General features: G+C 38.9%; 1 protein-coding gene across 1 annotated transcript in view; it reads right to left on the bottom strand.

Annotated features, from left to right (window-relative positions):
* The window catches only part of PHIP (pleckstrin homology domain interacting protein), a 147280-nt gene that overhangs the window by 41219 nt on the left and 81499 nt on the right, over nt 1-24562 (bottom strand). Inside the window, exons 18-23 of the mRNA XM_054722630.1 lie at nt 20911-21048; nt 20041-20224; nt 15565-15682; nt 7209-7349; nt 5322-5398; nt 2456-2687 (exon numbers count right to left, since the gene is read on the bottom strand). Coding sequence (XP_054578605.1) covers nt 2456-2687; nt 5322-5398; nt 7209-7349; nt 15565-15682; nt 20041-20224; nt 20911-21048 — 890 coding nt within the window. The remainder of the gene's footprint in view (nt 1-2455; nt 2688-5321; nt 5399-7208; nt 7350-15564; nt 15683-20040; nt 20225-20910; nt 21049-24562) is intronic.

The raw sequence follows: 24562 nt of genomic DNA on the forward strand, positions 1-24562 counted from the left end.
TACATTTATCATCACTGACAAGAGAGAAGACGAAAACTGATTAAAAGCATGGCATTTTCTTTGGTAAATCTTCCCCAGACAAAAGAAAAGGAGATGACAAAAAGAATAGTAGAAAGTGGAATCCAAATTAAAGTAATTCCTAACTATAAAGCTGAAATAAGTAAGAGCTCAATGGAGACATCCTATATAATAAAAGGCTAATGTAATATGCAAATCAACCGAACAGCAAAATGACCAGTTGCTATGACGCACACTGACCACCATGGGACAGATGCTCACTCAATGCAGGAGCTGCCCCCTGGTGATGTGTACTCCCACAGGGGGAGTGCCGCTCAAAAAGAAGCCGAATAACGGCTGGCGAGATCAGCGGTGGTGGAGGGAGCCTCTTCCGCCTCCAGGGCTGCGCTAAGGATGCCCGACTGCCACGGGGAGTGGGCCTAAGCTGTCAGTCAGAAATCCCCCGACGGCTCCCGGACTGTGAGAGGGCACAGGCTGGCAGAGAACCAACTCCCTACCCCGCCCCGAGTGCACAAATTTTGTGCACCAGGCCTCTAGTATAAAATAAACACTTAAGACAAATTTAAAGTATTCTTTAAAACTTTCAAAGCTCTCTGGGGATAAAGACCCTAAAAGTGTCCCTACTATTAAATTCTACAAATGACAGCCTAAGGACCATGTGATTATGGCTCACATACTATATAAATTGGTAAAGGCTTGTTATAGTAGTAGTATCCTACTTTATATTTATACTAGAGGCCCGGTGCACGAAATTCGTGCACGGGGGGCGATGTCCCTCAGCCCAGCCTGCACCCTCTCCAATCTGGGACCCCTCGAGGATGTCCCACTGTCCATTTAGACCTGATCCCAGTGGGATCGGGCCTAAACGGGCAGTCTGACATCCCTCTCACAATCCAGGACTGCTGGCTCCCAACTGCTCACCTGCCTGCCTGCCTGATCAGCCCCTAACCGCTTCTGCCTGCCAGCCTGATCACCCCCTAACCACTCCGCTGCCAGCCTGATTGATGTCTAACTGCTCCCCTGCCAGCCTGTTTGCCCCCAACTTCCCTCCTCTGCCGGCCTGGTCACCGCTAACTGCCCTCCCCTGCAGGCTTGATTGCCCCCAACTGCCCTCCCTTGCAGACTTGGTCCCTCCCAACTGCCCTCCCCTGCTGGCCATCTTGTGTCACATGGGGGCAGGATCTTTGACAACATGGGGGCAGCTATCTTGTGTGTTGGAGTGATGGTCAATCTGCATATTACTTTTTTATTAGATAGGACAGAGGCCTGGTGCATGGGTGGGGGCCAGCTGGTTTGCCCTGGTGTCCCGGATCAGGGTGGGGGTTTCCTTGGGGTGTGGAGCGGCCTGGGCGAGGGGCCTTTGGTGGTTTGCAGGCTGGCCACGCCCCCCGGCGACCCAAGCAGAGGCCCTGGTATCTGGGATTTATTTATCTTCTCCAGTGAAACTTTGTAGCCTTGAGTGGAGCCAAGCCTCCTGCTCGCTCATTGGCTACAGCTATGTCTGATGGGATTTACTTAACTTCTACAATTGAAACTTTGTAGCCTTAAGTGGAGGACTGGGCTGGCCAGTGTGTGCGGAAAGCTTGGTTTCCTTCATTGCCACAGCCATCTTGGTTGGGTTAATTTGCATACTCGCTCCTGGTTGGCTGGTGGGCGTGGCTTGTGGATGTAGCAGAGTGGTGGTTAATTTGCATATTACTCTTTTATTAGATAGGATTAGAGGCCCACACCAGCGGGGTACCTCAGCCTGGCCTGTGCCCTCTCACAATCGGGACCCCTCGGGGAATGTCAAACTGCCAGTTTTGTTTGGCCCTATCTCCACAGGCCAGACAAATTTTGCCATTCTTATTCCAGGTGATGTTCTCCCTATGCCTTCTGTTTATTTTCAGCAATAAAAATAAGGGTGGTTAAAAGGTAATGGCAATTAAAAGACTAAAAAACTGTATATTTTGTAGCATTTTTAAAAACATACATAAACAAATAAATCCCACGGGAGTGTCGATAAAAATCTGCTCATGTTATAGACTGAATGTTTAGTATTTAGAAAATAATTAATTCTACAGGAAACACTCTCATAAGGTAAACATTTAAACCCTAATAAACGGAATATATTTTGGTATACAGTTAAGTCTTCACTGTTGTCAACAGGTTCTCTGACTTACAAAGTCGAAATGACGTATAATAAAACCAATTTATAAGAGGCTAATTAATATAAACAAGAGTTAAGTTACTACAGCATCTCATACCATTACATCAAATGGATATTAAATGAAAAATTATTCAAGGACCTGCTGTACTGTTTTACTACTGTGTACTTCTAAATTTTTTCTATTACTCTTTGCTGGTACACCTCAACAATGTTAATGTTCATAAACTGCACTTTTAAAATGTGTGCTTTGTTTTCATAGAAAACATTAGTTTATATATATAAATTAACCTTTTGTTTTCTTTCTTTGGGATTCTTTTTCTTTGGTGATATTGGTCCATCTTTTTCTTCATGTATTTTTTTCCTTTCCTTTTTAATCTGCTTTTGTTTCTGTTTTTCAGATTCTTCTTCTTCATCTGAACTGCTTTCTGCTTTCTTGGTTTTATGCTTAGGAATTTTCTTTGGTGGCTGCAAATTAATTCCTGCATCTGCTGTCCAGTCAGAATAATCACTGGAGTAATCACTAGAAAAGAAAAAAAAAAATAGTTAGTTAAAACAGACACACAGACAAAATACATGTTAAGACTGTTTTATAAAAATGCAAAAAAAAAAAAAAAAAAGGATTATAATAAAGAGAAATGACAAAATAGACAAAATAGTACATATTAATGAACTAAAAATATTTCCTTAACTTTCAACTCATTATCTCCTAAACAGTTTCTTAAAATTCTATAGGCTTAACTTACTTAAATATCTAAAAAAAAAATTATGATAAATAAGGCCACAGCTTTTTGTTGTTGTTGTTAGTCCTCACTTGAGGATATTTTTCCATTGATTTTCAGGGAGAGTAGAAGATAGAGGGAAAGACAGAGACACACATTGATGTGAGAGAAACATTGATTGGTTGCCTCCTGTGCAAGTCCAGGCCGGGGAGGAGTCTGCAACCTAGGTATATGCCCTTGACCAGAATCAAACCTGGAACCCTTTGGTCCACAGGCTGACACTCTATCCACTGAGCCAAACTGGCTAGGACAAGGCCACAGCTTTAATTGAAACAATGAATTTAAGTGCCTTCTGTGATTTTAGCCAAATTAATTTATGAGTGCTTCATATGTTCAAAATATTGTGGGGCATGCAAAAACAAGCAGCAGAATCATCTTCCTCAATTCTAGTAACAGTAGAAAGATAGCCCTGGAAAGCACAGGAGGTATCAACACTGAGGAGGAGGTATAGGGATTATTTTTTTTTGAGAGATGAGAGCTCTTGCCAGGGGGATTATGTTGAGCACTGATGGCCTCATAGCAAGATCAGAAGTATTTTTGCTCAGTGAAAAGGTTGTGATTGTAAACTATACTGAGCATTTATATATCTTAGATATATCTTATGCTTCAAAGCATGCCATGATTCAAAAAACTTCAACCCCTACCCTATTATTTTATGTATCACTACCAATCATGTTTGCCATTTCTTTTCAGTTTACCTTTAACAGACTTAAAAGTTATGCTTAACTGATGTTGCAAAATAAAGAATCCAGTCGTTATCTTCTGTTTCAATTTTAGTGCATGAGAACATTACTTGATTTTATACAGTTTTACAAATATAAATGCCTAAAATCTAAGTTATACTATGTTAAAATCAATAAATTATTTGCCCAAATTTAGTGATGTATGACCTCACTCTTCTAAAAATATTCCTGGTAAATCTTGAAAGGACAGATTTTTCTGCAATTTTATTCCACTCCCACCACCTCTCCTCCCCTTGGCCCAATGTCCTTTATAGGCATTTACCTATACCTCCCCAAGAATTATCACCACAGATAAAATTTAAATAACTGGCTTTCTAGTATGATTTCAGACTTCATTATAAAATTAAAAATTATTCTAGAGAACTTAAAAATTTTCAGACACTATTCTAGATGCATGGGAATGCATCTGTAGAGCAAACATCTATACAAGAATAGACTGTTCTCAACTTACAAGCATTTATTTACACTTGCTCCAGCCACAGTCCCTGCAAAACAGCATCTGCAAAATACTGACAGTTGCTACTATCTGGAGCACTCAGCTCTTATGGAAAATGTGCTGCTGCCAGCATAGACCTAACTATAAAACTGAGAGCCCATGTTCTTTATAAAATTGCCCACAAGAAAATATTTGTTTCACAGCCCTGTTTCAAATGCAGGAAACTACCAGATATAACCATGAGCACTTGCATATCATTTCTATTGTAGACATAGGAAAGCCCTTGATTCTAGCATTGACATAAGGAATTCTTATAGCTTCCACCCTCATGGTTTCTCTGACAATTGTATATTAAAAGCTACTGCTGCTAAGGAGTAAGTGTGAGGAGCTAAACATAATTATCATCTCCAGAGGCTACACTCCTTCTTGATACTAAGTTCTTACAAAGTCAGCCAAGAATATCAGCCCTGTAATAATGTGAATTACTACTATAAGAAGTTGAAGGAATCCTCACTTACATGACCAAATGGGGTGGTGATAACAGGAAAAAGAAAAACTTATTTTCACTGCTGGAAAAAAATTATTAACAGTATTCAACAAATTCTACTATATAAGATAGTTAATTCTATAAGATCTCATTACTTTCATAATTTAATGCTCAAATATTTCTCAAAACCCGTAATGAAACTAATTCAGTGTTAAAATAATAACATGCAATAATAAAATATCACCTAAAAGATAAAGCATCTTTGTAGATCTAGCTGCAATAACCAAAATTTTTTTCTAGAGAAAACGTCAGATATAAAATCTAAATTTTAGATGACTACAAAATATCTCTGAAGAAGGAGCAACTGTGAAATCAAAGACTGATACAAAAGAATCTTCAGCTTTCTTTTTTTTTTTTTTTTTTTTTTAAATATATATTTTATTGATTTTTCACAGAGAGGAAGGGGAGAGGGACAGAGAGCCAGAAACATCGATGAGAGAGAAACATCGATCAGCTGCCCCCCGCGCACCCCCCACCGGGGATGTGCCCGCAACCAAGGCACATGCCCCCGACCGGAATCGAACCCGAGACCCCCCAGTCCGCAGGCCGACGCTCCATCCACCGAGCCAAACCGGTATCGGCAGAATCTTCAGCTTTCTGAAGAGTTTATATTAATTACATTTGGAGAAATAAAAATTTATTAAATTACCTAGAACTGCCATCACTGTGCCATGCTCTCTCTTCTTCTTCAGAGGTTCCACCACTAACAGCAACAACTTCACCTTCCTGTGAGATATGGAATATATATTTTATTGTGCAATTTTATAAAATAACATTCTATGATTATAGAAAATATCAGTATTAGCTAATATTACCAATCAAAGCAGAATATTTAAATAAAAACCTGATATATATTAGTTGCAAAATATAGGCCTTTTTATACAAAAATTATTCAATGTATTTAATAATTATTAAATATATCCAAATTATTAAATGTATCCAAGCATGTACTATTTAATATTGGATTCAGAGCACTCTCTTGGATAAATAGCATACATGGTAGGACAAAAGTAGGTTCATATGTAAAACATATTAATAAATAATACAAGAATAAACAGTGCTTCATGTACTTACAACTATAAACCTACTTTTGCCCCCCACCCCATATTTTATTTGTTGTTTTTAGAAGATTTATCACTTCTCTTCTAGATTGCATATCAAATTCCATAGTTGACAAAGCAAATAATTTTTTACCTCTTGCACCTTTGTTAAAATTTAAACTTTTTTAAAAAATAGATGCTTTTGGAAGCTTAAAATTATAAACTTTTATGTATTATAAAAATGGCTTTATTATACAAAAAGAATATTCCTGTCTGGTATTATTTTGTCCAAATGGTACAGGATTAAAAACTACCCAAGCACATTGTTTGTCTTTAATCTTTATTTAATATAACTGAAAAATCTAAACAAATGATCTGATTATTCCCACCCTTAGTATATTACTTCTTTAAAGAGGAAGAAGATATATTGCTACATACAAAATAGCCACTATCTGGAAATATAAAATATTTGAACCAAAATCATCATTTTTCCCCATTAATAATACATTGTACCTAAGGTGATATTCTGTTCTTAATTTACTGCTCTAGAAATTTATTTAATTGCTCTAAAAGGACGGTAAAGCACAAATTAGTTTGAACATAAAGAATTAGTAAATTTTTCTTATGTAACAAATGCACCTGAAAATACATAAGATTCTAGTAAGCCGATTCATATTTAAAATGTTTTCTAGAATATAATGCTAAGTGACATAAGTCAGCCAGAAAAAGCTAACAGCCATATGATCTCACTCACATGTGGGATATAAAACTGAAACTCGTGAACTGAAACGATGTTTGGTTGCTAGAGGAAAGAGGATAGGGGGAGAAGGGGATCCTAATATATGGTGACAGGAGATTTGACTTTGGGTGGTGGATACACGGTGCAATATACAGATCTTATAAGATAGAAACCTACACCTGAAACCTATATTATCATATCGAACAATGTCACGCCAATATATTTAATTAAAAATAAATTACCTAAAAAATGTTTTCTAGAAACTTAATATTTAAAAAATACTATAAACTTTTTTTAAAAAAATAGAAACATTTTATAAGGCAAATAACTTGCTGACATACATTTTATGTTTTGTATACATATCTAAATTGTCATGTGTTGAGTTTATGTAATTAGTAAATGTGGTCTCTTTACCAGATTAGACATATCATTTTGACCTGGCCATACTAAGACCTAAGCCACCAGAGACTAAATTTTAAATTATGGGTAGAATACTCTCAATTTGAGTTAATATTGCCCTATGCATATAAAATATACTCAGAAAATTCCCATATGTTGTGCATCTGAGATTATGCATAAGTGTGCCATGCCTGGAACATACATAGCAGGTTTTCAGTAAATGGAAGCTATCACTATCATTATAAGGCCCATGTTTGAGCTACATCTATAAATTTATCAATTAATGTGAAGAATGAAAGTCATAGTTTTTCAAAAAAGTAAAAATGAAAACAAATGTATGCATGTGATAAGATCTTACATCTGAAGAGCTAGTGCCATTTTCTATCTCTTCTGAAGGTCTAGGAATCTCTTCCAATGCAGATCTGGTACAATAACTATGTTGATTTGCCTGTTGCTTTTTGGATTCTCCAAGATCCAGGAAATGCTCATGGGCATGATTCTGGGGAAAAAGTAAATTAAATTTATTTACAGAATGTTTAAAGAGCTAACTTTTTACTTTAAAAGTTATATTTCTTAATTATAAAAAATCCATACATATTTATATTATATTACATAAACTAGATTAGACTACCTGTTCAAATATTTTATTATATCAAGTAAAATCACAGGTTTGTGTATGTTGAAATTCACTTGCTAATTTATGTTATCAAAATTTTGCTCTTGACTAATACTGATTTAAGTATTCATAACAAACTAAGCCTAACATTGAATTCTCACATACCCACACAAAACTAAACTTATAAAACAAATATGAGAAAGAGGACCACAGACTGTGAGGCATATTGATAGAGGCAAACTAGAAACCAAAAAGGTGATCACTAAACTACCTTGTCACTATGAGACTCGAATATCAGGTGGCTAGCTCTCTTTCTTCTAAATACAGATAAATGTGAAAAAAGTTCTGCAGCAGATGAAAACACAACAGTCACACAAAAAATTTTTTTTATAAAGTCCAACATGGTGACAGAAATAAAACTCAATAACCTAAGCATTTAAACCTGCCCTGGTCGGTGTTGTGCAATGGTTAGAGCGTTGGCCTGCACACCAAAGAATCACTCGTTAGATTCTTGGTCAAAAGCGCGTACCTGGGTTGCGGGTTTGCTCCCTGCCCTCGGTCGGGGCAAGTGTGCAACCAGTTGATTTGTCTCTCTCATATCAATGTTTCTCTCTTTCCCCCCCTCCCTTTCACACTCTGAAAAGCAATAGAAAAAAATATCCTCAGGTGAGGAATAAAAAGAACAAAAAAAACTACACTTAAAATAAAGGAAAAATAGATTACTTTCAAAAAGATACTGACATCAGACTTATATCACACAATAAATCATACAATAAGAAAAAGGAACAGTTGATGGAAAATAACTTTGAACTTATATTACATTCATACTTTTTTCCCTTCTTATTAAACTTTCTGGTCAAGTTTTCATTAAAATGTACTGATTTAAAAACTAACTTAAAACTGTCACACACACAAAAATAAATAGTCCACAAAAATATTCTCCTTTCCCTAAAGATTTATTATGCAATATTATCATTAACCAGTCTTTTATATTAAATGTAAATGGCCAATTGAGAAAACCAGTTCTGAGATGTTCTCCCACCAATGATTAAGATGGGGTGGCAGGTATTAGGAATAAACATTTAGTCTCTTGAGCTTTTTGGGCAGACTTGATGATTTTGATAACTCCACCAGCCTTCTTATCCACTGCTTGTATATTTGTGCACGGGGGTGGGCTCCCCTCAGCCCGACCTGTACCCTCTCCAATCCGGGAGCCTTCGGGGGATGTCCAACTGCCAGTTTAGGTCCAATCCCTGCAAGATCGGGCCTAAACTGGCAGTTGAACATCCATCTCTCAATCTGGGACCTCTGGCTCCTAACTGCTCACCTGGTTGCCTGCCCTAACCACTCTGCCTGCCTGTCTGATCCCCCTAACTGCCCTCCCCTGCCGGCCTGGTCACCCCTATTAAGTTTTGTTTTTAATCTTATCCCCTTCACACACAATTGTATTTGACTTCCTTACTGGCTTCTCCCTCTCACACAATTTTTCTCTCTATGTAACTAACACTTTTTCCTACTGACTCATCATTTATAAACTTTTGTTTTCTCCTTATTTCCTACTTCTGTTCCATCATCCTTCTTCCCATCTTTCTCCTACCCTCCCTGTCTCCTTCTTTCCTTTATCTTTACCCCTCCCTTCCCTCCCCTTTTCCTTCCTTCCTACCTTAATGTTTTTTCTTCACTTCCTCCCTCGGACCTGCTTTGCTCCCTCCCCCATTTCTTCCTTCTTCCCATTCTCCTTTTAAGCTCTACCACCTCCCCTTTAAAACATTTCTTCCATCCCTTTCTCTCTCATCCTACCTTTCCCATACATTCTTCTCTCCTTACTTCCACAGTTTTAATATCTATCTACCTGCCTAATTATTCACTATTGTTTGTTTTTTCTTTTCTACTTCTTTTAAAATCTGTCCCAGTACACAACTATACGTGATTTTCATTATAGCTCCTACCGCTCACTCATACATCCTTTCCTTAACTCTGCTGTCTACTGACTCGTTTATAAAGTTCTTTCCTCCCTTCTTCCCCACCCCCGCCTCCCTCACTCTTTTACTCTTTTTACAGGCTAATTAAAAATTTTATGCTTTTTGTCCTGTCTTCGTACTGACTTCTTTTGTCTCTGGGACCTGTAGCCGCCTCTGTTTGGTCACTAGGGCCCCTCTCGCATTGGCTTGGAGGGCCCGAGCAACGATGCAGCTGTGTCTTGCCTACCTTGGCCAGCAGCTCCCCCCTCCGAGTTGGGGGAGGGTCCTGCGGGGCCAGGGCCCATCGCAGGGACCGCTGTGTTACATGTGCACATGAGAGGCTTTTCTCCCGTTGCGTGCCTAAGGCAGGGGACGCGGAGGCCTTTCCCGTTCCCTAGCGTGCCCGCTCCCATGCCTTGAGCAGCTCTCCGTCAGCTCCGTCCGGAATTTGCAGGCAACAGGTGTGACTGCGCAGGCAACGGGCGTGCTTGTGCAGGCACAGTTGGAGTCCGGCTTGTCCTCGGGGGGCATTCTGCCCAGGACGCGAGCCCCCGTCCAGGTTGGACCAAGCAGATGAATGGATGGACGGCTGGAGAAAGCCACAGAAGCTTCCCTGTGGTGTGAGAGTCTCCTGTGGTGGGGCTGGGTCTGTGCGGTGGGAGGAGGCTTCGAGGTTGTGCGTTTGGGAGGATCGACCGGCGTCTCGGGGCCACCCTGTGTGTCAGTGGAGGTGGGATCCCATGTTGTTTACCCGGTGGCCCGTCCAGGTCTGGTGCCTTTCCTCGACGTCCACTCCCTGTCATCACGCCCGGGGCCCTTCCTTCGTGTTGGGTCCACACCCTCTCAATTTGTGTGTGCGACCCCTCCCGGGCGTCACCGCTGACGCGTGCACCCCACGTTTGATGTCTGCCCACCACGCCCCTAGAACTGGCCTTCTCCTGTGCGGGTGTCACCCCTCGCCCCCCCCTCACCCCCACCTGGAGGTGGGGGAGGGCGTTGGTGGCGTCCCCGGGCAGAGTGCTCTCAGATGGGGCGCAGTGTCGTGGGGGTGTTTGTCGGGTGCATGCACCCAGGAGAAAAAGGGGAGTCCAGTGCGGGGCGGGAACCGCAGCCTTACTTGCCCTGCCCGGCGCCATGGGCAGGGAAGCGAGCCTCACGCAAGTCCCCCTGCTGCGACGCAGCCTGTTGAATAGTCATGACATTATGGCATCCTGGACAAATTTGCATATTATCTCTTTATATATATCAGTGATGGGCAACCTTTTGAGCTTGGTGTGTCAAACTTCACCAAAAAACTGAGCATAACTCGGGTAGTGTGTCACTTTGAGGAAAAAACTAACTCCAAGACTCTAGTCGCAAATGTTTCATCCTCAGGAGCAGCTAATGTTTCATCTTCGGCATGCGGCCACATGTCATCAGAAATGGCTTTGCGTGTCAGTGCTGACACGTGTGTCATAGGTTCGCCATCACTGATATATATATAGATTATATATACATAGATTTAAACCCAGAATTTTCCACCTCATGTCACAAACAGCAAAACGGCCCAGAGAAGAATAGTCAAAGAAGCTCTCAACACACATGGGTTCTCCAGAAATTATATCAGCAATGGCAGCATCACCAGATTTCACGAATTTGGGACCATCTTCTAACTTCTTCCAGAAAAGCAACTAATTCTCTTTAGCTCAGCAAACTTGCAAGCAACGTCAGGTGTGATAATCCAGCACAGGAGCATAGCCAATGCTGATTTGGCCTGGATGGCTCAGGATAATCACCTGAGCTGCCCACCTGCTTCCATTTGTGTGTTATTATTGCTGTCACCACCCATGTTACCACCACAAGTATCTTTGACACACATTCTTGACATTGAAGCCTACACTGTTCCCAGGAAGAGCTTTGCTCAAAACTTCATGGTGCACTACAACAGTCTTTATTACGGTTCTAAAAGTGACTGGAGCAAAGGTGACCACCATGATGGGTTTGAGAACAATAGCTCTTGCCTCACATGGGACAGTACCTCTATCACCAAATTTGTGGATATCCTGGAGGGTTAAGTGTGAGGGCTTGCCAGATGGATGAGTTGATAGAAGGATGCAATCCAGAGCTTCAAGAGTCTGGTTCCAATGACACTGCCATCTTAACAGGTAATTTTCAATAGCTTGAATCAACCGCCTTACTATTTGCCCTTGGCTCCACTATGCTGTCACCATTCCAACCAGAAACTAGTGCAAATCCTACTGTGTAGGGGTTTTGTAGCCAATTTTCTTAATGTAGATGATGATTCCTTAACTATTTTCTGGTAGCTGTTATAGTTATACAATGTCTCAGTGGAATTCATTTTATTAACACTTCATGTTCATTTTAAGGTGATTCTCTTTTTTTCCCCAGAAACTTTCAAAATGTTTAGTGCTTAGTTGAGGTTTTAAATATTTTGGTTTTACATTATTTTTTCCTGATTTATCCTATTTGGCATATTAGTCAGAGGTTAGTTCTAGGAAATTCTAGTTCATTATTTTTTTAAAACTCTTTACCCCCTCTGTGTATTTTCTCTTCTTTCAAGACTCTAACTTTTATTAAATAACTTGAGGCCCGGTGCGTGAAATTTGTGCATGGGGTGGGGGTGTGTGTGTGTGGGGGTGTCCCTCAGCCCAGCCTGCACCCTCTCCAATCTGGGACCCCTTGGGTGATGTCCGACTGCCAGTTTAGGCCCTGCGGGATTGGGCCTAAACCGGCAGTCAGTCATCCCTCTCACAATCCGGGACTGCTGGCCCCTAACCACTCGCCTGCTTGCCTGCCTGAATGCCCCTAACCACTCTGCCTGCCAGCCTGATAGCCCATTAACTGCTCCCCTGCTGACCTGACTGACGCCTAACTGTTCCCCTGCTGGCATGATCATCCCCAACTGCCCTCCCCTGCTGGCCTGATCGCCCCCAACTGCCTTCCCCTGCGGGGCTGAGGGGACTGGGGGACTCCGGCTGGATGAGGTGGGGCTGAGGGGACTGGGGGACTCCGGCTGGATGAGGCGGGGCTGAGGGGACTGGGCACCACCATCTTGTGGCTGTGAGCGTCACCATCTTGTGAGGGCATGACAGTCAATTAGCATATTCCCTCTTTATTGGCTGTGGTTGCGGCCATCTTGTGAGGCGTGATGGTCAATTAGCATATTCCCTCTTTATTAGATAGGATACTTATACTACTACTTCTAATCTCACAAACTCTACATCATATACATAAATATATATTTGTTTTTTACATTTCTCTTATTCTCTCCATCATTTTACCCTTTGTTGATACATTCTGGGGGAGTACTTGACTTTCTAGCTTACCAACTCATTTTTTAGTGTTTTAATATTCTTTTATTCAACCCATCCACTGAGTTTGCAATTTCAGTAACAATGTTTCATCTAGTAGAATCTTCTTCAAAATGACTTGTTGTTGTATCAAGTTTTCAATAGCCCCTCCTATCTTTCTGAGAATACTATGTTGTTTTGAACATGTTCTGTGCATTTCATTACTTTCCCTATGTAAGTCATATAACTTCCTTAGCATTGTGGCTCCCTATCGTGCTTTGGTTTCACTGTGTTAGGTAAGTAATGTTGCACTGGGGAAAGAGAGATAAAAACCTAAAATCTAGGTCTTGTTTTGTACTCCCCAAAAGGATTCTGGGTGTGTATAAGGAGGGTGTATACCTTCAATATAAAAATATCTCCAATATGAAATTGCAATCTGAATTCAACCATTCATATTCCTCAATCCACCACTACACTCTATTTCCTTCCCCACAACCAGCCTTGTCACTAAAACTCTTTCCTGCACTTCAGCTCTATTCTTGTTGGGGCAGCTATTAGTCATAGCAAAGAGAAATAAAAGACTTTCATACACTACAAGGACACAAGATTCTCCACACAAATCTCTCTAAAAGGAATAATGCATGATTTAGTAAATTTTTCAAAAATTTGGGAAATATGTAAAATTATAAAAAAAACTAGTCAAACTATAATCTCATAAATTTTGAGTAATTCATTAAGAATGTAATGTACCCTGCTACTTTCACTTAAATATATTTACCTACTCAATTCCACTTCATTAAAAATTGCTATTTGTTCTATTTTGTAAAAGCTTTATCCACAATTCTATATTTTTTTAGGATAAATTTCAAGTCAAAGAACACAAACGTTTTTAATGCCTAAATAAATAATGCAGTGTAAGGGAAAACTGTTGACCAATATCTGTTCTCCCTTCTTAAAGAAAAAAAATTAAAATTTTCTCTGACAAAGGTTCATGAGGCTAAATTTTGGCTAATAGGCCATCTGGCACAATGCTGCAAAGGAACTTCAAAGAACCTTCCTCAGGAGGGTATATGTGCCATTTACACCTTCTTCACTGATTTGATTCTCCCTCCTATACTCTTAAATGAGGATGCTGATAGCTTCATTCATGAGATCAAATTCATACACAAAAGGGTCAGAAAAATTAAAGAAATTCAGTTCTTAACATTGAGGACATATCAAGCCTGAACCACATACCGAGGCTTTTACATCAGAGAGAAATATATTTCCACCTTGTTTAAGCCACTATAATTTTGGTACCAAACCTACTGCCAAAATTCAGCTTCATAACTACTTTCTAAACAGTTTTTATATTTATACTTTCCATCTGCACAGTTAGTATTCTCTATTATTAAATATATTTTTATTGATTTCAGAGAGGAAAGAAGAGGGACAGAGAGATAGAAACATCAATGATGAGAGGGAATCATTGATTGGCTGCCTCCTGCACACCCAACACTGGGGATTGAGCATGCAACCCAGGCATGTGCCCTAACTAGGAATGGAATTGTGACCTCCTGGTTCAATCGACCACTGAGCAGTAGACTCTATTATTAGAATAAAAAAATACTGCAACTCTAAAATAAAATAGGAAATCTCATTACTTATACATCTGTGATCATCAATGTCAGAAGCCTAGTATGTGTGCACTCAAACATTTCTCCATTGAAAAAAAAAAAGAGGTTATATTATAAATATTACTGTTCTACTTGACTTTTTCACTAAACAGTAACGTTCTAGAAAAGGAGACTAATTCAGGTTTATGGAACTCAAATAATAAGAGGAAGAAGCATAAAGCTGGGTCAAGAAACCAGTTTTTTCCCCATATAGCTTTCCTCAATTTCAGCTTCTAAAGCTTTGAAGCTTTCAAGCTAATCGCTTTTAAAAAATTTAAGAATGGACAATTGTGATACCTTGACACTCAAGGAGGCAAGTATGTATCTCTCCCAGATTATTGCATGACCACCTGTAAAACATTGGTTCCAGTTTTTTGAGATTAGGGAGAGAAACCTACAGGTCAAACTAGTAGAGATAATTTACCTCTTTTAATGAAGGAAATAAGAACCATTATTTAGAACAGCATAACTGACTTAATTGTCTTCAATAACAAATCAGTGCAACACAGCAAAAATCAAACAAACGACAACAACCCCACAACGAAACAGGACCAATACAAAACCACAAAACTGTTTCACAGTATGCAACCAATGGCAAGGCTTAAAAACAAACAAACAAACAAACAAAAAAAACGAACTTGCCCTAGCCAGTTTTGCTCAATGGATAGTGCATCAACCTGTGGTCTGAGGGTTCCAGGTTCAATTCTGGTCAAGGGCACAAACCCAGGTTGTGGGCTTGATCCCCAGTAGGGGGCATGCAGGAGGCAGCCAATCAATGATTCCTTCTCATCATTGTTTCAATCTCTCTCTCCTTCTCCCTTCCTCTCTGAAATCAATAAAAATATATTTTTTTTTTAAAAAAGATCTTGCTTAGGCTTCTGATATAATTTATTAGGTTTAATGGGTATATAAAAATTGCCATTTGGAGAAAAGCTTTGCTGCAAGGCAGAAAATGTACACTTGATCTTATCCAAAAGGCCGAGAGGTGATAGAAGGCAAGAAATGCAAAATAAAGTATTTTAAATGGTAAATATACTAGATAATACAAAGAGGAAATCAAGAAATAACTATATAATTTTACTTCATTAAGCATCCTATTTAAAAAGTTAACATTTTTTATTACAAAAGGGTCTTTAAAAGGTTACTAAACTTATAAAGCAAATATTACACATCAAAAGTAATTACTATTTACCTTTGAGACAGTAGGTGTTTTATTCTCTTTTGGAGCAGTGAAGTGTTTTCTTTTCTCTTCTGATCTATATGTCTTTATTTCTTCTTCTCCCTTTGCAGTTCTCCATTCTTCTTGCCTACTGAAAGAAAATTAAAAGCCACATGTTCATCTTGAATTTTTACAACTAATTTCTCACCTAAAGAGGTATTAGGTGTCAGAGAAGAAATGCTACTCTTAATGTTTTCTTTCCAGATAGAGGCATATGATAAATATTTCTGAGCTTATATTCATAGATTATGTGCTCTGGACATTTGGCATTAGGTGACTGAAACATGGTAAAGATAGACTGACTACTTGAACTTGATACTACTGGTTCTGCTATGTTTGTTGTCAAATCAAGTATTAGGTTCTGGAACATGATTATATTCCTGAGGTAACTGCTCTATAGAGTTAGAAATTGGATTTATGTTGGAAATATTACATCAGCATAGAGCTTATGCTGTGATAATCTTGTGTGCCATATAAATAGCTAAAATCCTAAAATAAATATAAATTAAAAAGGCACACAGAACCTTCAGGCTGAATGAACATAACCCAAAGCCCTGAAAGAACTACATTCTTTCCAGTGAAAGGCAAGTCAGCCGTCATCTACTGAAAAACTTCAACTCTATCCAGAATTCAGCTGAAATTGTACAACAGAAAATGCTGAGTAACATTAATTGTGAATTACAATGTCATGAAACCTGAACTCAGAAGGACACAATAAAAATTTTGACTTTTACATTAATTTCTTTACAATTTTCAAGTTTTGGAACTTGAAAATTGTAAAGAAATTAATGTAAAAGTAAAATTTTTCCTGGAAATTTCACAGCTGTGAGTTAACATTCAAATTTGGAACAGCTCTATAAAGTTACTTTTGTTTTTACTAGAGTACATTAATGTCATTTTACTTAACTGCAAAATCTCTTTTTCATCTGGTCATAATTCTGAGCGGAAAATAAAATGAGTTAATTTAAATCTTATGAAAATATTAGCCTTGATTTAATTGTTGTTAGTTCTTAGCAATTTATTTGTTGTTTTTTAAATTAAAATTTTTATTGAGATAACTGTAGATTCACATACAATCCTAATAAGAGTAATATGCAAATTGAACGTCACTCCAAGACACAAGATGGCCGCCCCCATGTGGTCAAAGATGGCTGCCCCCATGTGGACACAAGATGGCCACCAAAGGATGGCCTGCAGGGGAGGGCAGTTGTGGGCAGTTAGGGAGTGACCAGGCCAGCAAGGGAGAGCAGTTGGGGGGGACCCAGGCCTGCAGGGGAAGGGCAGTTGAGGGGGACCAGTCCTGCAGGGGAGGGCAGTTGAGGGGGACCAGTCCTGCAGGGGAGGGCAGTTGTGGGCGATCAGGCAAGCAGAGAAGGCAGCTAGGGGTGGCCAGGCCAGCAGAGGAGGGTAGTTGGGGGGAGTCCAGGTCAGCAGGGGAGGGCAGTTGGGGGGTACCAAGACTGCAGAGGAGGGCAGTTAGGGGTTACCAGGCCAGCAGGGGAGGGCAGTTAGAGGCAATCAGGCCGGCCAGGGAGCAGTTAGGCATTGATCAGGCTGGCAGGGGAGTGGTTAGGGGGTGATCAGGCTGGCAGGCAGAAGCAGTTAGGGGCAATCAGTCAGAGGCAGGTGAGCGGTGGGGAGCCAGCAGTCTTAGATTGTGAGAGGGATGTCCGACTGCCTGTTTAGGCCCGATCCCGGTAGGGGTCCCAGATTGGAGAGGGTACAGGCTGGGCTGAGGGACACCGCCCGCACCCGTGCATGAATTTCTTGCACCGGGCCTCTAGTTTTAAGAAATAATAAGATTCCTTTATCCAGTTTTTCCCATGGTAATATCTTGCCAAACTATAGTACAATATCACAACCTGGATATTGACACTGATACAACCCATCAACATTCAGACCTCCCAAGTTTTACTTGTACTCGTGTATGTATGTTAGAATGTGATTACTTGCACCACATGTATAGGTTTATGTATCCATCCATCACCACAGAGATCACTTGTTGTGCCTTTCTAATTATCATACCTATCTTTATCTCCTCTTCCTCAGCCCTTCTTCCCCCCAACGTCTAGCCATCACTAGTATGTTCTCTATGTCTTTTTCTTATAGCAGAGTGGTATTCCATGCAGTGGATATACCACAGTTTGTTTAACCACACACCAATTAAAGAACATACCTGGGTTGTTTTTAGGTTTTGGCTATTACAAATAAAACTGCTATACACTGAGTGGCCACATTATTATGATCTCTGAACGCATAATAATCTGGCCACTCAGTGTATGTATGTGTGTGTCTGTGCGCGTGCGCACGTGTGTGTGCATGTGTGTATTAGAGACCTGGTGCATGAATTCATGCATGGGTGGGGTCCGGCCAACCTGGCCAGGGGGAGAGGACTTGGGCGGTTGGCTGGCCTGCCTGCTGGTCAAACTCCTGGTTGAGAGGACAATTTGCATTATTAGCCTTTTATTATATAGGATATACACTGAGTGGCCAGATTATTATGCGTTCAGAGATCATAATAATCTGGCCACTCAGTGTATATCATCAGTGTTCATGTTCTTTTGTGTGAACATAAGTTTTAATTCCTTTGGTATATATCCCCAAAAGGATAATCACTGGGAACTGCACATTAGGTTTTTAAGAAGGGGAGGAGAAGTGAACTAATTCTTGGAAGAAAAAAACAGCTTAGCAATGTATATATTCTGCTCTGCATTTTAAAGAAGTAAACCAGCTGCTTCTCCATGGGGAGAAATACTGAGAAGCTCAATGTTACCTGTTATTGGAGTGCAGTATTAGAAAGCGCACTTTACGGCAAGTAAAAGCTACATTGTTCATACACAATAAAGCCACAGCTGTATCAATTGTAAAAAGTAATATTCTGATTTTCTGTCTGTTTTATTCTTTCTTTTGTTTTCAATTACTTCACCCTCCAAACCCTAACGTTAGAATTAAAAAGTGGATAGGCATCCAACTAAAAATAAAGTGAAAGTTAATCTTTATTAAAGACATTTAGATATGTATATTTTCCATCAGATAAAGTTATTGTTCAAATGTATACCTTAGGTGTAGATTTAATCGTACCCTAACACAAATTTGAAGTATTATCCAATAAAAAAGCATTTCCTATATAAACATTCACATTCAAAAGTATTTATTTTAAGCATAGATGCTCCTCAACTTAAGATGAGGTTACATCCCGATACACTCATCATAAGTTGAAAATATGCATTTAATACACCTAAACTAACCAACATCACAGCTTAACCTAGCCTACCTTAAACATGCTCAGAACATAATTCCCTAAAAAACACTGGCAACATGGAGTATAGGATGTTTACTGTCATGATCACATATCTGACAGGGAGCTGCAACTCACTGCCACTACCCAACCAGCGTCATGAGCAAATTATCATACCACATATCACCAGTCCAAGAAAAGATCAAAATTCAAAATCTGAAGTATGGTTTCTACTGAATGCAAATCATTTTCACACCATCGTAAAGTCAAAAAATTTGTAAGGTAGAGAATATCTGTAAATAACTATTATCTTTTGAGTTTTTTAAGTAGAAAATCTTGCCCTAGCTAATTTGGCTCAGTGGATAGAGCATCAACCTGTGGACTGAAGGGTCCTGGGTTCGATTCCAGTCAAGGGCACATGCTGGGGTTGCGGGCTCGATCCCTAGCAAGGGGCGTTGTAGGAGGCAGCCGATCAAGGATTCTCTCTCGTCATTGATGTTTCTATCTCTCCCTCTCCCCTCCTCTCTGAAATCAATAAGAAAAAAAGAAAAAAAAGAAATAGAAAATCCTAAAATCAAATTCACATTTTAATCTTCACATTTTTTTTATTATAGTGTAGTATTAAGAGTATGTAGTAAGCTGGGTTCAGATGGACCACATTCATAAATTACTAAAGAATCAAAAAGAACTGGTTTTAAAGTTCCCTTATAGCATGAGCCTCAAGAAAAAGATTATATCAAATCAATACTTTTAAATTTATACATGTATAATATATTTAAATACAAAATAGAATCATTTTAATATATAAACATATATAATGTATGATCAATAAATAATTTTCATTATGCCTGTGAATGATATGAATAATGAATAAAGTCCATTGAAAATTTAATTATAACAAATTTCTGGAGTGTTTTAAGCTACAATTAAATAAGACAGATTAAGATTTAAATATGCTATTCAATAAATTTCACATTTAGTTAGTCCAAATTTATGATTTCCCCCGATTCACCTTAACACATCTTCCCTTCAGATCATTTACATGACTCATTCTAGAAAAAAAATGTATTGAATTTTTTTATGATTATTTTAAAAGACTAGCTCTCAGATAAATTTAAAGTAAATTACAGTGCTGAAAAGGTACTTTTAAAACTATAATTAAAAATAAACACAAACAACTGGGGTACATAAGAATCCACAACTCCACTTACCTGGCTACACCAGGTGAAAGCTCCGGTACTACCACCCTTCGACTCCAAGCTACAAGATCCCGCTCTGTGGCTATTTCACTTCTTGGTGCATTGCTGTGCATTTGTCGTACTCCTTCAATCTGTCCACTCCGCCTTAGCCCAACATTTGGAGGTGAATGGACCTCTGAGGTAGAGCTTACAGAACCTTAGTAAAAAATATCGTAAGTTATATTTAGAGACACTTCTCCATTAGCTTATAATAGAAAAAAAAAATCTACACTAACTTCCACATGAAACTTCATATTGTGGCAAATAATACATTACCAAATCAGGAACTAAATCACAGGCAAAAGTTTAATAACAATAAAACATGGTTATTCAGTTGATTAAATATGTTAATAAGTTATAAGTATTGACTGTTAAGGCCCAAAGATGTAAAATAATTACTTTTTTAAAATGCTCACCAAGTATTTTGGGGGGTAATGATATAAAAAGCAGAAACAGACAAACCCAAGGACATTTATGGTTCATAAATTTGCTTTAACTTTTCTCTTAAAGTTTAATAATATACAACAAAGTGATTAGTTGTTTGAGAATGTGGTTCTTAATAAATTTCATAAATTACTGAATACATTTATTTTTGAAGTTTTTCTAAGTTCTACATGATTATTATGGGGTATTTGGAAGAATAAACATATTAAAAATTCTACCTACAGTTTAAAACCTTACATTAGGAACATTAGGTCATTAAATATTTTTCAAAAACATTATCATTTTGGCACCTAGTATTTCATTTTATAGATGTACAATAATTTGTTTAATCTCGTCTCTACTGTTAAAAATTTACTGTTTCGGGTTTTTAACATTTCACTTAAAAGCATCACATCTTACCTCTACTTAAACGGCTGGTATTACTGACACCTGCTTCACCAGAACGCCTCAGGTCTTGCTCCTGTTGTAGTCTTTGAATCATGCTGTCCAGTGGGCTGATCTCCTGATTCACTTGCTGACTTAAAACTTGGTTCAGTCCTATGTAATAAGACACAAAATGCTAAGAATACTTTAGTCAACTATTCAAACCATTTCACTCATTTACCTCACTTTGAGTCCAGAAGTAAACGTAAACTTTGCTTGAGAAGATCTAAAATGATCAACAGTAAATAATGGCAGTAAATGGAAACATGTCCCCATCAATCTTAATCTATTGAAAACTGAAATGATGATGATATCTGAGTGTTTATCATGATTAAGGCACTCATATATATAATCATCACAATAACTCAATTAGTTATGTATGATTAACTCTAATTTGCAAGTGAGAAAGCCAAAATAAATACTTAACCCTTTGCACTCGCTTGCTTTTTTCTCAATTCCTGCTACCGATGCTAACCGTGTCGAGTCACACTCGACATCCGAGTGCAAAAGGTTAAAGCCATATAACAGGATTTCATCTTAGAGATCATAGTTGTGTTGTTTTTTTAAGGCAAATCTGATTACCTACTTTATATAAAAAATAAATCTTTACAGCTTAATTATTCAACAAATTCTTGAGTGTCTATTATGTGCTAGGGACTATGCCAAAGAACTGAGGATCCAGTGGTGAATAAGAAACATCAAGGTCCCTGACCTTCAGGAAGCTAACATTGTAAAAAATGTTTAAATAAAGATGATGGTGAGAAAGAGAAAATAGGGAAGGGAGATGGGAACTAACTATGGTGAATCACAAAAGTCAAAGAAGTCTCCTTGAGAAGGCAGCATTTGAGCTAACACTTGAAGAAGAAGAAGAATTAGTAATCCATGTGGGGAGGTAGAATAAGAACACTCCAGATAGAAGGCTAAGAGTCGATACAAAGACGCTGAGGTAGGAGGGAACTTAATGTGTTTTAATCCACTCTACTTTTCCAGCATCAACTCTCACCTGTACCATATGCAATACTTGACTCTTACTCTTATGGGATAAACATCTTTATGCTTTGACCATAATACTTCCACTTCAAATATACACGTGATTATCACTATCTTATCCTTTAAGCACCAACTAAAATGGTATCTCCATGACATTTCATCTGTGAAACCTTCCCAAACTATCCCTGAAAAAATTAGCTGTTATTCTCTTTCATTTAATCAAACAATATGTACATTTATATCTCAAGTGTTCAGCCAATACAGAAAGGAAGTCCAAAAGCACGGGTTCCTCAAAAGCCTGGACTGGCTTATTTATCTTAATATTCTAATTCTAAATATAGCACAAAGCTAGATATACAAATATGTTCAATCCTGCTCAATGAATAAAATAACATTTAAGTGTCATGAAATATAGGAAAGCACTGACATGAGACTTGAGAAGGGAGCAATTAATATGAGGTGTGAAGGTATAGAAGAGAATATTTGATGAGATCAGACTTTTAACATGGTCTAGGAAAAGAAGACACAAACGATATCCTACAGTAAAGAAGTATTAATGCCTGGCTGGTGTGACTCAGTGGTTGAGCACTGACCTATGAACCAGGAGGTCACATTTCGATTCCTAGTCAAGGCACATACCCAGGTTGCAGGCTCTATCCCCAATAGGGGGGCATGCAGGAGGCAACCAATCAATGATTTTCTCTCATCAATGATGTTTCCATTTCTCTCTCCCTTCCTCTCTGAAATGAGTAAAAAATATATATATTTTAAAAAAAAAAAAAAAAAAGCCCTAATCGGTTTGGCTCAGTGGATAGAACGGACTGCGGACTGAAGGGTCCCAGGTTCAATTCTGGTCAAGGACATGTACCTTGGTTGTGGGCACATCCCCAGTAGGGGGTGTGCAGGAGGCAGCTAATCGATGTTTCTCTCTCATCGATATTTCTCTCCATCCCTCTCCCTGCCTCTCTGTAAAAAAATCAATAAAATATATATTTTTAAAAGTATAGCAACGAAGGTATAAAGAAAGGGATACATGTATTAAGCTTATCCTATCTAATAATAGAGTAACATGTAAATTACCATCACTCCACTACGCCCACAATTGGGCGGCGGGACTCAGGATGGCCTATCCGGCCATTGAGAGGCACGGATCCGCTGCCACTGAGGGGGGCTACCCTGCTGTTGAGAGGCGCAGGGGGCAGGACTCCCGCCCCATGTGCCTCTCAACGGCCAGATCCGCGACCGCTGAGGGGGCCTGCCGCGGACACCCAGCTGCGCCTCTCAACGGCAGGGTAGCCAGGTGTCCGTGGCAGCCCCCCTCAGCGGCCGTTGAGAGGCGCAGGGGGCGGGAGTCCCACCCCCTGCGCCTCTCAACAGCAGGGTAGCCCCTCTCAGCGGCCGCGGACCATCAAAAGTGGGGGAGCTGGGTGCCTGTCTGCTCCGGCACCAGGCCTTTCAGAAGCCTCTGCCGAGCCGGAGGCTTCTGAAAGGCCTGGTGCACCAGCAGACAGGCACCCAGCTCCACCGCAAAAAGCGAAAGCGTGTAGGGGACCCTACACGTGCATGATTGAATCATGCACTGGGCCTCTAGTAATGTTAAAAAATAAGAGAAAACTAAAAATCAGTGTGATAAAATAATTTATCCAAGATCACAAAGATAGAAAGTGGTAAAAGAAGAAAGAGGTAAATGTTAAAATGCCTATGGATGCTTCTTTCCTGGTATGCTGCTAGCAAAACATCGCATGTATAAATAATCATGAGTAATTTTACCTAGCTCAAGTTTACAATTGAGGAAACACATTTAAAGTGTATTGTTCAGTGTAAATATAACAAAACTGCATTTGAATCAATTTATTATTACAATAGCCATCATCTATTTTTACCTAGCACTACAGATATTTTTCAAAAATAAATATTATTATAGATCTAGGTTTGCAAACAGAAATTTAGTTAGAAATAATGCTGAGTTAAAAAAAAAAAAAAAAGTATTACTGCCTGACTGGCATGGCTCAGTGGTTGAGCATCGACCTATGAACCAGGAGGTCATGGTTCAATTCCCGAAGGGGTACATGTCTGGGTATGCCCAGTGGAGGGTGTGCAGGAGGCAGCCAATCAATGATTCTCACTCATCAATGATGTTTCTCTCTCTCTCTTCCTCTTTAAAATCATATAAAAATAAATTTTAAAAATATATAAAAAATTCTTTTGTTCTATTTTTGTACTCTTTAACTCTTGATGAAAGAAATAATGTTTAACCTGAATTCTATGACCTAGAACACTTAAAAATTGTGTGACTCACTTTGAAGCCACAATTATTGCTATGGGTTCTTTTGTGACCAAAACTGTATTGATAACCAGTCTCTATTTCATTTTCAAAATCAAGTCTACTTTTTACTCCAAGGTCAGCTTAGTATGAAAGAAAGAACAATGGATTGGAAGTCAAGCTGAGTTTGAGTACCTATAATTCCATATACTTTAACTTGGACAAGATAGAATCTTGTTTTCATTTTCTAAACTTTTAGGATTGAGATACCATAGATATAAGGATTAAATGACATTATTTATGAAAGCCCTTTATAAAAAGTTAATGAAGAACAAAGTAATCACACTAATTAGTAGCACTAATATTTTAATAAGT

This window comes from Eptesicus fuscus, chromosome 10 (genome assembly GCF_027574615.1).
Source record: "Eptesicus fuscus isolate TK198812 chromosome 10, DD_ASM_mEF_20220401, whole genome shotgun sequence".
Classification (NCBI taxonomy): Eukaryota; Metazoa; Chordata; class Mammalia; order Chiroptera; family Vespertilionidae; genus Eptesicus; species Eptesicus fuscus.